The 15,545-nt window shown below is 53.9% G+C and overlaps 3 protein-coding genes and 1 pseudogene across 4 annotated transcripts, besides 1 other annotated feature; 3 read left to right on the forward strand and 1 right to left on the reverse strand.

Moving 5' to 3' along the window:
• Positions 1-3,251: 3,251 nt before the first annotated feature.
• Positions 3,252-6,806, forward strand: NCS57_00841000 (annotated as a pseudogene). Its single transcript has 3 exons — positions 3,252-3,530; positions 3,584-3,783; positions 3,833-6,806.
• Positions 3,252-6,806: a sequence feature.
• A 605-nt stretch (positions 6,807-7,411) lies between these two features.
• On the reverse strand, positions 7,412-8,415 carry NCS57_00841100 (Glyco-hydro-cc domain-containing protein; the record flags this gene model as incomplete). Its single annotated transcript, XM_053058226.1, has 2 exons — positions 7,412-7,745; positions 7,799-8,415. The coding sequence occupies 2 exons, from the start codon at positions 8,413-8,415 to the stop codon at positions 7,412-7,414; spliced, it is 951 nt and encodes a 316-aa protein (XP_052912057.1).
• Positions 8,416-10,051: 1,636 nt separating this feature from the next.
• On the forward strand, positions 10,052-11,452 carry NCS57_00841200 (Acetyl-CoA C-acetyltransferase; the record flags this gene model as incomplete). The annotated part of the gene is made up of 4 exons (XM_053058227.1): positions 10,052-10,116; positions 10,169-10,349; positions 10,399-10,975; positions 11,025-11,452. 4 exons carry the CDS (start codon positions 10,052-10,054, stop codon positions 11,450-11,452), a joined length of 1,251 nt encoding a protein of 416 aa, XP_052912058.1.
• Positions 11,453-12,521: 1,069 nt separating this feature from the next.
• On the forward strand, positions 12,522-15,089 carry NCS57_00841300 (STAS domain-containing protein; the record flags this gene model as incomplete). Its single annotated transcript, XM_053058228.1, has 4 exons — positions 12,522-13,045; positions 13,101-13,727; positions 13,782-14,295; positions 14,364-15,089. 4 exons carry the CDS (start codon positions 12,522-12,524, stop codon positions 15,087-15,089), a joined length of 2,391 nt encoding a protein of 796 aa, XP_052912059.1.
• Positions 15,090-15,545: the final 456 nt, after the last annotated feature.

Raw genomic sequence — 15,545 nt, forward strand, 5'->3', positions numbered from 1 at the left:
TGTCGATACCACCCAGTGAGACCAGGTGTTACGTGATCGCAGGGATAGTGTTGAGATTAGCAAAGTTCTAGATGGCTTTTCCTGTGGACGAAACTCCGAAATAAGCCGAGTACTAGTTGAGGCCCCCTTGCTGGGTTGTTATGGTTGAGTCTTCTCTCCAGGATGAGGTATCCAGAGGCTGGTTTCAGTCGTGTTGTGGCGTAAAAACGTGCTAGAGTTGTAGGGCCAATACGTCCCGTGACTGGGTAAAAGGTTCTCTCCTCAGGCCTTCATGCTGCACTGAGAAATGGATACGTGTATCTGCTGCATGGCAAGAGAGACGGAATGCAAGCTGCCGTGAGTAATCTGCACGCCTGCTCTAGCCTCAACACAAGTTCAAATATTATTGAGCAGTCGTTCGGCCTGTGAGTGAAGAGCACAATGGCTTGCATAACAGCCCCGCCATGTGTTACTGTCCCGGTCCGTGAATGGTCGGCTTCCTCGTCCGAAGCACACCGAGCAGTCACAAACCCCGGAGCCGTGCATAACCTCCGCCTCCGGACGCCGGAGTTCCCCTTGACCTCCCTGCCTCGGCTCTTCTCGCGCTTCGGAGGAGGAAGCCCGCCCCACTTTTCACCTGCGCGCCAAAGCCAAGCTGTTGCCTTTTGGGCGGGACGGGGGCTGAGAGGAAAGTGGGCCCCGCGGCGGAGCACGTGACTCGTACGATTTCGACGCCCGGTGCTAGCGGAGGTGGGGCAAAGGGGCGGACGGTGGAGGCCGAAGCGGAGGCGGAGACCCGGAGGATGATTGTTGTTGACAGGGGAGATGAAAGACGGGGTCGGCAAGACCGAGCGGCGATGGCGGCAGTGAAATGGAAAATTCAAGAAGCACTGCCCGGTCTATGAACCGGGGACTACTGATCACGCGGATGAACGGTTGATGATAAGCGACGGGTCCCCTGCGCAAAAGGGTGTGACGAGAAGGTGGAGGGAGAGAGGGAACTTGGTTGGGACGCCAGACATATCATCTTGGGAACTGTTTTAACCAAAGCGAAACACCAGAGAAAAAATTTCATGCCCATGTTTTCTTTTCCAAGACGTAACATGAGTGCACCATCTGCCCAGAACTGCCAAGAGGCGCCGGTTTCTTGAGGAGTGGCTCGAAAGGTCCTCTCCATATGCCCCCGATTCTGCCCTCTCATTGGACAATGGAGGAGAATTGAGAACTGTGATTGGCTTAGACAACCGATAAGCTCAGCGCAGGCGTCACACTTGCCCAGAACCTTAAGTGACATAAGCGCAGGATTGGGAGGAGGGGCAGACCGGGGGCGACGATCCACATAACGAGGATCATGCCAATGAAGGAGCGTGAAAAGCACATGGCCAAGCCTCCTCTAGACTCATTCCAGAAACGAGCAGCTGCCAAGGGAACTTCAAGTCGTCTGTTCGCGTTGCTACCACTTCAGAACCCCTCCATCTTCTCTGGACCCCACGTAGAAGAGACGTAAAAGATGCTGAAGGAGGAAACAATCAGGATATGCTGCTCCTGGGTTATCAATACGTGGGGGAGAATCTGTTCAGCTCTGCATATCTGCTTCAGAGTACGGGCTTTCGGTTGGATAGGCGTCATCCTGCAAGCGCCAAGAGCCGCCAAGGTGGCTTTCGCCATACAGAGGTTCTTGCGACGACCGCCAAGAGCACGCGCGGCTGGGCGCCAAGGCGTGTCGAACCAGCTGAACCTTGGTTCATTTAGGCTTTCGGTGAGATGGCGGATTGTTGAGCACTAGCTCCTTTAGCCTGTATGCCGCGGGAGCATGTGCATCCTGGCAGCCCAAGTCTTGGATAGTGGTGAGATGCCGGCTGGGCATGAGAAACAGAGATAGCAGCTTGCTGCAGTCTCAGATGCTGGACCTGCGTGGAGAGATTGGAGATGAGGGGGAGCATTGGCCATTCCATCCAGGGCCTCGGTCTTGCCCGTCTGCATCGGAGATGTCAACTCGAAAAACTGGTCATGAGGGAGGCTCATCGTCAGCTGGACCAGGAGATCGGAGCGGATTTCCAATTCGATCAAAGGCAGACATCAACCGACAACGATGACGATATCTACCGTTGCAATGCAACTGCCAGCAGCTCATGACCCTGAGAACGGCAAGGGGAATGCCGATATTCGCAATGGGTCAAGTTTGACGAACGATGCTTGGAGAAGGATCCGTGCCGCCGCAAGCACCCCATGCTCCAACCCGTGATGCACACCAATGACCTCACAGGTTGATCGGTAGTGTCTCTTGTCGTGTTTTCTGTGTCCCCCCTTGCCCTCAACCTTGTGGTCTGCCCTTGACTTGGCTGCCATGTTTGCCCAACCCGCCAAGATGCCAAGATGCCAAGATCTCCACCGCGCACACCACCACGGACGCTCGAGATACCCTCTCACCGGTCGCGGACGCTCTCTGTCGAGGTACGTACCTTTGCTTGAAGGTAACGCCACCCGGATGGAGGAAAGGGCCGAAGGGAGGGGAGATTGTGACAAGTCTGGAGTGAAGGCTGCCGATAAGTGCGAGCATCAGGCATCAATTGATGCGATTGCCGGCTTGATTGTCGTTGCGGGAGATGCTGCGATATGTCAAACGGAAGGCCGCAGGTAATACAGCAAGCAAAGCGTAAAAGACGGTTGGTCGTGTTCTCCCTTTGACGTCACGGATTTGCCGACGCCCTCAGCCCCAAACCCCGGAGACGGCCGACCGTTTTGATACCGCCACACCTCCTCAAACGGAGGCCTACGCCTGGCACCCTGCATCCTGGTAGGGCGATTATCTTGGCCGGTGGCGGCTCTAACCTGTCCTCGCGTTCGGATGTGGGGACCCGCCAAGACCTCCGGGCCTGGCAACGACTCGCAGAGTCCCGGTCCCCAGGTCCGCTCCGAGGACCTTGGAGCTCATCGAGCGTCTTTGATCGATTCAAGGAACGATGGAGTTTCGGACACGGAGGGAGGGCCGCAAAGTATATATGACCCCTCCCCCGCACCTTTCGCAACGTTCCCTCCTCTGTCAACTTCAAGTCAAAAGTACCTACTTTCTCAGTCGTACTTACTTTCCTCAATCTTTGTCTTGGAAAGTCAGTCTATCGCTCTTTCCTTTGCCGAGACTCTGTACATCACATCTTTCTCCACGTGGATGACGTCGGATTAGGTACCTTATCTGTACCTCTACATATCCTCTACAACCTTCAAGCCTCAACACCTTAGCATATTTGTCGCGATAACCCCCCGAGCCAAAGTATAAGACACCAAGGTTTCCCCTCCTTCCCCTCCAACGTCCCTCTGGTCCTGGTAACCCCTCCGAACCTGTGACCATGGCGGCGGAATACTCCAAGCATCCGTTCCTCCTCTCCGTCGAGGAGACGGCACAGGCCCTTGGCACCAGCATTGACAAGGGCCTTACCAGCCAGCAGGTCGCCGAAGCTCAGCAGAAGTACCCCAAGAATGAGCTCGATGTCGGCGGCACAATCCCTTGGTACAGCATTCTGACCAAGCAATTGCTCAATGCCATGATTATTGTACGTCTTTCGCTTTCGCTTCAATCATCTGGTGATACTAATTGATCCAATAGGTCCTCGCATTTGCCATGGCTCTGAGCTTTGGTATCAAAGATTACATCGAAGGTGGTGTGCTTGTCTTCGTTATCGTTCTTAACGTCACCATTGGTTTCTGGCAAGAGTACCGCGCCGAGAAGCGCATGGATGCTCTCCGAGCTCTCTCTTCTCCTAGTGCCATGGTTCTCCGCGACGGAAAGACACAGGTCATCTCCAAGTAAGTTTCTTGCGGTTTTCGCGAAGCTCCAAATGCTAACCTTGTGAAGCCCTGAGGTCGTTCCCGGCGATATCGTTCTCCTCAAGATGGGTGACACCGTCCCCGCCGATCTCCGACTGTTTGAAGCCATGAACCTTGCCTGCGAGGAAGGTCAGCTTACCGGCGAATCCATCCCCGTCGAAAAGATCACCGATAACAACATCACTGCTCCTGGAACAGAGAAGCTTGTCCAGTCTGAGGATGAGATTGGCATCGGTGACCGTGTCAACATGGCCTACGCTACTACTATTGTCCGAAAGGGCCGTGGTCGTGGCATTGTCACTGCTACTGGTATGGTCACTGAAGTCGGTAAGATCGCGGCCTCTACCTCCAAGAAGCAGCGCAAGGCAGGTCGTTCCATGAACTGGCGCAAGTATGGTAAGCGACAGCCTGTCGTCGGTCTTTCCAAGCGTATCTACGATGTCATTGGCAAGTTTCTGGGTCTCACCGAGGGTACACCTCTTCAGAGGAAGCTCTCCGCCCTCGCCTATGTACTCTTTGGCTGTGCTGTCATCTTGGCCATTATCGTGTTTGCTGTCAACAAGTTTAACATGAAGAATGAGGTGATTATCTATGCGACTTCGCTGGGTATTGCTATCATTCCCGAGTCGCTTGTCGCTGTCTTGACCATCACCATGGTCGTCGCCGTCACTGTCATGCGAAAGGCCAACGTCGTTGTCCGTGATCTCTCCGCTCTTGAAGCCCTCGGAGGAGTCACCAACATTTGCTCTGACAAGACCGGCACCTTGACAGAGGGAGCCATGATTGTCCGCAAGGTCTGGATTCCCTCGTCTCACATCTACACTGTCCGCGAGTCTCAGAGCCCCAATGATCCCACCAAGGGCAAGGTCACCTACTCTAAGCAAGATGAGTCCGAGCCTGAGGAGAAGGAGGCCCCCCGCGATTACGACCGCGAGCGAAGTGCTGCTGTCCTCAAGTTTGATATCCCTGAAGATAAGGATAAGGCTACCAAGCTCGCCGAGGCCGCTAGCCCCGAGGTGGATTGTGAGATGACGGATGAGCTCCAAGCCTTCCTGCTATCTGCTGCCCTTTGCAACCTGGCCACTGTTCGCTACGACGACGAAGAGGAGAAGTGGCAAACAACCGGCGAGCCTACCGAGATCGCTCTTCAGGTCTTTTCCCATCGCTTCAATGCTGGTAAGAAGACCCTCGAGGGTCAAGGCTGGAAGCAGACTGCCGAGTTCCCCTTTGACAGCTCCATTAAGCGCATGTCGGTCATCTATGATGCCCCTAACGATGCGACTGGTTCCATCATTGACCCTGAGAAGAGTTTGGTATTCACCAAGGGTGCTGTCGAGCGTATCCTGGACCTCTGCGATTACGTTGGCACTGGTGATAACCAGCAGCCTGTGACTGAGGAGTTGAAGGAGAATGTTCTCAACCAGATGAACGCCCTTGCGTCTCAAGGTCAGCGTGTTCTTGCTATTGCTTACCGTCCCTGGCATGGTCGCTTCACTGCGAAGCAGGCCTCTTCCGCCGCTGAAGATGAGAAGCTCCGCGCCGAGGTTGAGCAGGGTCTCACTCTCCTTGGCCTTGCTGGTATCTACGATCCTCCTCGCCGAGAGACAAAGCCTTCGATTGCGGAGTGCTCCAACGCTGGTATCCGGGTTCACATGCTTACTGGTGATCACCCCGAGACTGCCAAGTCCATCGCCAAGGAGGTCGGTATCATTCCCCGAAACCTTGGTATCCTGCCGGATCACGTTGCCCAGTCGATTGTTCAGAAGGCTACCGACTTTGATCGCATGACTGATGAAGAGATCGACGCCCTTGAGGAACTTCCTCTGGTTGTTGCCCGTTGCGCCCCCGACACCAAGACCCGCATGATCGATGCCCTTCGCCGCCGCGGTGCCTTCATGGCCATGACTGGTGACGGTGTCAACGATGCCCCATCTCTGTCTCGTGCCGATGTTGGTATTGCCATGGGTTCCGGTTCCGATGTCGCCAAGTCTGCCTCCAAGATTGTGCTCACCGACGACAAGTTCAACTCGATTGTTGCTGCTATTCGTGAGGGTCGCCGCATGTTTGACAACATCCAGAAGTTTGTTCTGCACCTGCTTACTTCCAACGTGGGCGAGGTTATTCTCCTGGTTGCTGGCCTTGGCTTTGTCGACAGCTCTGGTTTCTCCGTCTTCCCTGTCTCGCCTCTGCAGATTATCTGGATCAACATGGCGACTTCCTCGTTCCCTGCCTTCGGACTCGGTCGTGAGGCTGCTGCTCAGGATATCATGCGCAAGCCCCCGCAAGACAAGAAGCGTGGTGTCTTTACTAACCAGATCATTATCGACATGATTGTCTATGGTTGCATCATGGGCGCTTGCACCATGTGCACTTTCTGCATCATCATCTACGGTGCCAATGGCGGCGACTTGGGTAAGGAGTGCAACCAGAGGTACTCTGAGGAGTGTATCCCTGTCTTCAAGGCTCGTGCTGCTACCTTTGCTGAGCTGACATGGCTCATCCTGATCTCGGCTTGGGAGTTCAAGAGTCTGCGTCGCTCCATCTTCCGCCTGAACCCTGATGACGACAGCAAGTTCCCCGTTTTCAAGGATATCTACTCCAACCGATTCCTCTTCTGGTCCGTCATCATTGGTGGTCTCTCCGTGTTCCCCGTCGTCTACATTCCCGTCATCAACCACAAGTTCTTCAAGCACACTGGTATCACTTGGGAGTGGGCTCTGGCCGTCGGCTTCACTGTCGTGTTTGTCGCTGGTATCGAGCTCTGGAAGATGATCAAGAGACACTACCACCTTCTCGAGGATGCTCCCGTTCGTCGTGGTGTCTGGGGCCAGGGTGGCGAGGATGGCAACAAGCTCAGCCGAACCATGTCACTGTCCAGCTTCAAGACATGGGCATCCTTCTCCCGCAAGGACACTGGCGAGTCCCTTGGCAAGCGAAGCGTTTCGCGGGGTCCTGTTGATCGCCACATCGTGCCTCAAGGCCTGGCGGCCACCGAGGCGTAATCTTTTACGACTGTTATGGTATTAATATGAGAGTAATGTGGAGGATTGCATCAAAAGTACGAGAGAAAGAGTTAGAATAGATGCATCAGCTGGGAAAAGATTTGATGGTTGAGGAGGAATGGTGCATCTGTTGATATGTTGGAAGTTGATGACTATTGATATCACTTGTTTTTTGTAGTTATGTTGTTCGATGAGAACCTAGATATCCCCCGCTCCAGTATGGAAGGCTGGTTGCGAATACACTGCTTCATGATAAGACACATTCAATATCATAAGGATCCAAAGCCGTGAGATTTGCAAGAATTCGAATCAGAGTTCTGTAGTTTGTATCGTGCCAATGGTAGCTGTTTCTGGTCATGAACATTTCGATACAAGGAACCTTGGTGCATGTACTCGCTACATCTTAGGAACATGACAGAAGCTCCAAGGGCCATCGTCAGTGAATACCATCTCCAGTGAGCAACGATTGTAGTGTAGCGTTTAGTCAAGTTCCGTAATACACAAGCTTTTTATTCTAACAAATGACAGAAAAAATCTAATGCGAAAGCAACATTTAAAGGCACCAGGAGCTCCGTTCAACACCATAGTCCACCGAGACCAATTCCCTACATCACCATCTTCAATACCACAGCTAATACCAGCGCCATAAATCTTACATGTGGCAGGTTCACTGCTGAAGGCGCCGCGCTATCCTCTCCCGTCGTGTTTAGACCTAGGTACTCTGCGCCAATATCCGTCAGGCCGCCGTCGTTTGTGAGGAGGGCGGCGTTGGGGCCGACGTTGGAGATGCCAGAGCGGAAGGCTCCAAAGTAGGTATAACGGCCGATGAAGTCGGACTCGTCGAACCATTTGAGCGTTTGCCTGAAGAAGGCGTCGGTCGGGCCAGGTTCTTGATGGGCGTAGGCGTACTCGGTGACCCAGATTTCGGCATTGGGCCATCTACAGATATACTGTTAGTTGTATCCAGTATAGGAGAGAGTGGTGGATCCTACTCGGCGAGGCGTTCCCCGATGTGAGAGGCGAGACCTTCAAAATTGTCGTACCAATGGACAGGAAGATAGTCCCATGTGCAGTTTCCCTTGATGCCTGCCTTGTTCTTGATCTGAGTGCAGTTCCCGAGGAACTGTTTCAACCAGGGCATCGAGGTCCAACCTCCGGTGCACGCAGGCAGACCGAGCTTGATTCCCATCCGACCCAGGGGTTCAAAATTAGCAACCCAGGCCTCAGCGGCGGTCTTGGGGTCGAGATTGCTCCCACCAACGTCGCTGGTAGCATCGGGCTCGTTGAAGCCGAGGACGTGCGTAATGTTGGTACCGCTCTTGATGCGGGCCTGGACGCTGTCGAGGAAGCTTGTGTCGCTGCTGTCGGATTCAACTCCCCACATCATCGGCACGAACTCGAACTGCTCTTGGGGGATATCGGCGTAAACAGGCGACGGGTAGTCGGCGTAGTTGTAGTACCATGTGATATCACTTCCATTTTGGATCCAAATCTTGTCGTCCTTGGGGTCATTTCTGTCGGCGGTATAGACGAGACCTCGTTTTCCGTTGGGTGTGGCGGATGCCAATCCTGCCAGGAGAATCGCTAGAAGAGCCCTTTTTGAGGTCATAATGAATGACTGCGAGAATGAGAGAGAGCACAAAATCCGGGTATGAGTAACCACTGTTGTGAAGAGTTGAAGGCTGGGGCAGGCAGCGAGAATTAGAGAGTCCAACCAGGGGCTTGCTGTTCTCTTGAGATCAATCCTTCTTGGGTCCAGATTGGCCCATTCGATTACTTGTAGTTGCTTTGGGGGTAGCTATCCTCGGTTTTTTCGTCGCGTTCCAAGCTGTTGCCGTCTTTGGGATACAGCAAATGTCGGCGGGGCCGTGACTAGTTGCGCCGGAAAAGGGTGTAAGTCAAGTTGAGGGCGATACCAAAATGTCACTGATTGCTGGGAAAATGAGAGAAGAGAAACGAAATAGATGAATGGTTTAAGACAACGAACGACAAGGTCAAAGAGAGAGGAAGAATGACAAGATGGAGGGCGATGGCCTCAATAAATCAACTGATGGCTCAAAACCCAAAACTTCTTGGGTCTCTGCCCATTCAGATCTGACAGACCAAAGAGTTTCACCGGCTCGTGGCAACTATCCGAGAAGGGAACAGACGTGAAAGTCCCTGTCTCACCAGTTGGTCTGATTGATCCGGATGAAGGCATTGTTCGTGGAGCTAAGACAGAGGCGTCGTGGACTCAGAGTTACCAGTGGCGTCGGCTGCGCTAGGAACGCCAGAGAAAGCCTATACATTTGACAGACGACTTTTAGTGGATGGTCCCTGATCCAGGGCAAAGTGACACACTACGGCAGGTCCTTGGACTGGATCTCAGCCATCCATGCGTGCCACGCAGGAACCCGCAAGGCTTGAGCTGGTAGCAAAATTGGACCCTGGCTTTTGTCGCGAGCTTTAAAAAGTCCCTAAAGCCCACCGACGCCTTTTGACACACTTGATGTCCCTGTCATTGTGCGTGTGAGTTGGACTTCCTCTGGTCATGGTCATGAGCAAGATCCGTCTTCCGAAAAGAAGGCAACAACAGTGGGATTGATGGAGGGTCGGGGCCTTGGCCAGATAGACTGTTTTGGCCACAAAAAGACGCTGTCGACGGATACCTTGCCGTTTAGGTTTGGGTAAATTCCAGTCCCTGAAATTCGGATAAGGGCAGACGCCCTCCTTGCCATGAGAAGCCAACATCCCTCTGTAGCGAGACCGGCTCGGCGGCGAGGCTGTCGACAAGGGCCAGTGCTTAGCTTTCAAGGCGAAAAGTCGTTGAGAAGAGCTAGAAGGCACATAGTGGTGGCTGAATGATGGTGTCGCAGCTTGATTGTGTTAACAGACAGCGTCTTGGAATGGAGGACCTGATAGTCGGAGGGTTGCTCGCCGAGATGCCGAGGCTCGTCGGAGTCGATTATGTCAGCAACCATCCCCCGCAAAAGCTGACCCCGGAGTTTCGGCGTGTGGACTCCGCATCCCGAGGACCACGACCAGCTTTTGCCTCGGCTGGCCCCACAAGAGGTCGCGTCGAGTGCCGCGACAGCTTGCCGTTTGATGGGTGAATAGCGGTTAGAAACTCTCAGACCCCTCCCATGATAAACTTGGCCTCGGCATCTTTTTCTCATACTTGAACAAGAACAAGAACAAGAAGGGCCCTGAGAATCCTCTGTTTCCTAATTTTCAATCATCCTTATCATTTTCATCCCGTATCCAAAATGGCTGTTGAACGAATTGGCTCCATCATAAAACACCTGGCCCCTGGGTCATCCATTAACAACATGTCGGTGTCCATCCTAACTTTTTAGCTACAGCTGGCTGACCTTGCGATGCAGTCAATCCAAGAACCCCGATGATATCGTCATCACCCTCGCTATCCGAACGCCTCTCACCAAGGCCAAGAAGGGTGGCTTCAAGGATACAAGCCTGGAGTATATACTCTACGCTCTCCTGAAGGAGGTCCGAGAGCTGTCCCATCTGGATCCTGCTCTGGTTGAGGATATCTGCCTCGGAAACGTAAGGCGCATTACATACTATCGCCAAGTCTATTACTGACAGATTGCAGGTCTCCGATGCCAAAGCTGCCTACAAGGTCCGCGCCTCCGCCCTCGCCGCCGGCTTCCCCAACACAACCGCCGCCTCCTCCGTAAACCGCTTCTGCTCCTCCGGCCTCAAGGCCACGGCCGATATTGCCCACGCCATCACCAATGGCTCCATCTCGATCGGTATCGCCATGGGCGCTGAGCAAATGACTGTCGGCGGCGACGCCCTCGACAAGCCTTTTGACGAGGCTGTCACATCACAGAGCCAGGAGGCTGTTGACTGCATGCAGCCCATGGGATGGACGAGCGAGAACGTCAGCAAGGACTTTGGCGTCACTCGCGCGGCCATGGATAAATATGCCGCCGAGAGCTTCCAGAAGGCTGAGGCAGCGCAGAAGGCGGGCTGGTTTGACGACGAGATTGTGCCCATCACAACAAAGGTCAAGGGACCCGATGGTGAGGTTAAGGAGGTTACTCTCACCAAGGATGAGGGTATCCGACCAGGCACCACTGCCGAGAGTCTCGGCAAGATTCGCTCAGCGTTCCCTCAATGGGGCGGATGCACTACTGGCGGCAACGCCAGTCAGATTACAGACGGAGGTATGTCTAATTCCAGCCTCAAATTATCATGTTACTAACTGGTAAACAGCTGCCGCTCTGCTACTGATGAAGCGATCTACTGCCGAGCAGCTTGGCCAGCCTATCATGGCCAAGTATGTTGGCTCTACTGTTGCCGGTCTGGCACCTCGCATCATGGGCATTGGACCCAGCATTGCCATTCCCAAGCTGCTAACACAACACAACATCTCTCTTGAGGACGTTGATGTCGTGGAGATCAACGAAGCTTTCGCTTCAATGGCTGTTTACTGCCAAGATAAGCTTGGTCTCACATCGGACAAGCTGAACCCCCGCGGAGGTGCTATCGCGCTGGGCCACCCACTGGGCGCGACAGGTGCGCGACAGATCGTGACAGGTCTGGCCGAGTTGAGGCGTCAGAAGAAGAAGATTCTCCTGACGAGCATGTGTATTGGTACTGGACAGGGCATGGCGGGCTTGTTCGTTAACGAGCAGGTGTAAGGGAAAAGGAGCATGTTTTATTCTGTGACACTATCAATACTTAGCCACCTATTTTGGACCTCATGAATGCATATATCACGTTGGATAAAGCCACGAGTCAGGTTTGATCTCATCTCGGTGAGCGAGATTACCGAATCTTGATGATGGAGATGCCCCCGTTAGATGTAGCGGGAGCGAAACAGAGGCCGTTAGGTCACACCGCAACTCTCGCCTATCGTTGCACAATTGTCCAAGACTGTTGCGGTTGAAGAGACGACGTCCAAGTCGACGCCATTGGGCTGCTCACCTCGTGTTGAAAGTGTCGATCCTCCACGGCCGATGTCGGGTCCACGGCACCACCTCCAACCTCCACCGTCTACAAGCAGCAGGGATCGCTGAACAACACGGGCCCAGCCATTCGCCCACATTCGCTGGAACGCCTGTGTTGGAGGAGACACCGCTGGGTGGATCGGGGGGGTCACCTGGGGGCGGCGGCGCGCCCTGATGTCACCGAGATGCATGTGCTGCAGCGGGTGGGTAAGTTTTCCTTCAAGGGTCTCCAACGGTTGGATGTGATTGGCCGGTTGGACGAGACGGGTTGGGATCTGAGATGGTCAAACTGCCTGATGATTACGCCAGAAGGCAAAGGCAAAGAAAAAAAGGAACCCTTGGTTTGGAATGGGGTCCTTGGGCAGGTACCTCCTCATCTTAGCGAGCCTGAAATTTTGTTTTTCTTTTCCTTCTTTACTTCTGTCGCTGGCTTCCTCTTTGCTTCGCTCTGCTCTGCTCCCCCGTGACTCGTGCGTGATTGTTGACTTCCAACCGTCCCGTTCTGCTGACTCGGCTCGATGCGTTTCTCGCCATCGTCGGCTGCGTTCTTCCCGTCGTCGTCGTCGTCAAAGTCAAAAGTCGGCCCGTGTTTGTCGACGACCGTCGGCTGAAGCATTGGATCGCAAACGGCCTCAATATCCATCCAGTGCAATTCCCCTGCAGTGTTGTGATAACAATTCAGCATAGACGCGTCTGATATTGCCCATACTCCACCCAGCATCTTCTAAAAATCATCATCACCCACTCGACATTCGCAATCATGGTGAGACCCTCCCACAGTCGCACCAACTCGCACACCGATCATCGCCCTGCTCAGCCAAGCGCCCTCCGCCAGGCTCTCAGCGCCCAGAACAGATCTGACAGCGACAATGGCAACAGCGGCTCTGCCCCCATGGCTTCGCCTCCCACCTCGCCTGGCCCAACCTCTGGAGCCCCCATCAGCGAGATCTTTGCGAGCGAGTCAACCCCTCTGATGCAGGGCAACAACACTACATCTACGAACCACCGTCGATCGAGCATCCACCCGGCGCATCCAGGAGTCTGCAGCCATGGCACCTTTAGCCCGCGGCCGTCGAGTCCTGCCATGACCATGCAGAGCACCGACGAGGATGGGAGTGATACTGGGGCTTCGGGAACGCACATTCCAGTGCTGGACAGTGCAATCACGACGATCGTGGGGCATGACGATTGGAAACGGTGGTTGAAGAAGAGGATGCGCACCAAGAAGATGGGCCACAGCAGTGTGCTTGCTGAGCAAGCTGGATTCGAGGATACGGCCTTTATGTCAGTGCCCACACATACTGGATTCTTTGTAGCAGCCTGCTAACTTGTTTGCTAGGTATCTCGCATACTACGTCCCTTGCTTGAACTGGATGCGCCAGTACAAGCTCTCATACCTCCGTGGTGACCTGGTGGCCGCCGTCACCATGGCCTCCTTCTACCTCCCCATGGCCCTCTCCCTCGCCGCGAACCTAGCCCACGTCCCTCCGATCCACGGTCTCTACGCTTTCGTCTTCAACCCTTTCATCTACGCTCTACTTGGATCTTGCCCACAGATGGTTGTCGGCCCCGAAGCTGCTGGCTCGCTTCTTGTCGGAACCGTGGTGAAACAAAACGTCAGTTCGGGAGACGACGAGCAGGACGACCTTTTGCATGCGCAGATCTGCGGCATTGTTGCTGGTATGGCGGGCGCAATGGTTCTCATTGCCGGCCTCGCAAGACTTGGGTTTTTGGATAGCGTGCTCAGCAAGCCGTTCCTGCGCGGCTTCATCAGCGCCATCGGCTTCGTCATTGCTGTCGACCAGCTGATTCCCGAACTTGGACTCGCTAAGCTGGCCGACAAGGCGGGTGTGAGCCACGGTAGCCCGGTCGAGAAGATACAGTTCATGGTTCGCAACATTCACGAGGCTCATGGGTTGACCTTTGCCATTGCTGGAATCAGCTTTCTCTTCATCATGATCTGTCGGTAAGTTGTGGCTTGGTGGCTCTGAGACTTGACGCGCCTCTAACCAGGTTTTAGTGAAACAAAGAATCGCCTCCAGCCCAGGTTTCCCGGAGTCGCCTACATTCCCGACCGCTTCTTTGTCGTTGTCGTATCTGCCATTCTGTGCTGGAAGCTCGACTGGGAGAATAAGGGTGTTGAGATCCTGGGAACTGTCAAGGCCGCCAACGGTAACCTTCTCGCTTTCCAGTGGCCCTTCAAGCTGGAACACATGCCTCACATCCGAAGTGCCATGTCGACATCCTTCCTGATTGCTCTCTTGGGCTTCTTCGAGTCTTCTGTTGCTGCCAAGAGTCTGGGTTCCAGCGAGACTATCCAAGGCATTCAGCTCAGCGCTAACCGAGAGCTTATTGCCCTTGGCATCGCGAACATGGTTGGTGGCTGCTTCATGAGCTTGCCGGCGTTTGGCGGATACGGTCGAAGCAAGGTGAACAAGAGTACTGGTGGTAAGAGTCCTGCCAGCTCCATGTTCTTGAGTATCATTTCACTGTTTTCCATCTTCTTCCTCCTACCTTACTTTTACTACCTGCCGGTAAGTCCCCTGTTGACGTAGCCGATGCTACGGTCCGTTGCTACCTAGACAATGCTGACACCTTCCAGAAACCTGTCCTGTCGGCAATGATCTCCGTGGTGGCTTGGTCGCTGATAGAAGAGGCGCCCCATGACATCACCTTCTTCCTGAAGATTCGTGGCTGGACTGAGCTGGGCCTCATGGCCATCATCTTCTTGGCGACCATGTTTTACTCACTGACTCTGGGTATGGCGTTTGGCGTGGGACTGTCGATCCTGATGGTGATCAAGCATAGCACTCGACCGCGCATTCAGATTCTGGGTCGCATCCCTGGCACGAATCGGTTCGAGAATGCCGAGGGAGAGCGAAGCAGCCTGGAATTTGTCGAGGGCTGCCTGATTGTTAAGATTCCCGAGCCTCTGACCTTTGCTAACACTGGCGAGCTCAAGTCTCGTCTTCGTAGACTGGAGCTTTACGGCACGTCAAAGGCGCACCCCGCCCTTCCTCGTCTTCGCAGCCTTGAAATGAACCGCAATGTCATCTTTGACATCCATGGTGTCACGTCAATGGACGGTTCAGGCACCCAGGTTCTCACCGAGATCGTGCGCAACTACCACGATCGAAAGGTCCGCGTCTTCTTCTCGAGATGCCCTCAGCGCCGAGACCACCCAGTCTGGCATCTGATGGTGAACAGCGGCATCGTGGAGCTGGCGGGCGGCGAGGGACACTTTGTCAACGATGTCGAGGAGGCTCTGAGATTGACAGAGTACGAAGAGAGCGTGACTGGAGAGTCAAGTCGACGCAGAGACTTTTAGACGACTTGGATCCAATTTTCATGAAAGCAAAGACTCTTTAGATAAAAAGGCAGCGGTTTGGTCTTTCTTGATACATGCATACATGGCCCTGGAGCGTTGAGGATGTTGGAGAGCGGAGGAGATACCAAAATCTTACGGTGTAGCGATGAAGTTGAGGGCCGACAAAGGATAGCATTGGGTAATCGGCGCTATATAAACAATAGGATGCACTCTTTTGCTGAATTGTCAACATGGTTTTGCGGAATTCGTCTCGCGTTTTGTGAGGATGACATGTTCGGTAGCTGGCAACCCGGAAGTGTAAACAGATATTGTGAGAAGCCCAGGTCAACAAACCCCCCGGCCCAGATTTAGTCCTCCCAATGGTCTACTGAATGATTTGTAGCTTGGGAGACACCTCGAGCAGCAGCTCAATTACAACTTCCCTGCCCAAGGAAGCCCAACGAAGAGGCATGTATA

Source organism: Fusarium keratoplasticum, chromosome 6, assembly GCF_025433545.1.
Source record: "Fusarium keratoplasticum isolate Fu6.1 chromosome 6, whole genome shotgun sequence".
Classification (NCBI taxonomy): domain Eukaryota; kingdom Fungi; phylum Ascomycota; class Sordariomycetes; order Hypocreales; family Nectriaceae; genus Fusarium; species Fusarium keratoplasticum.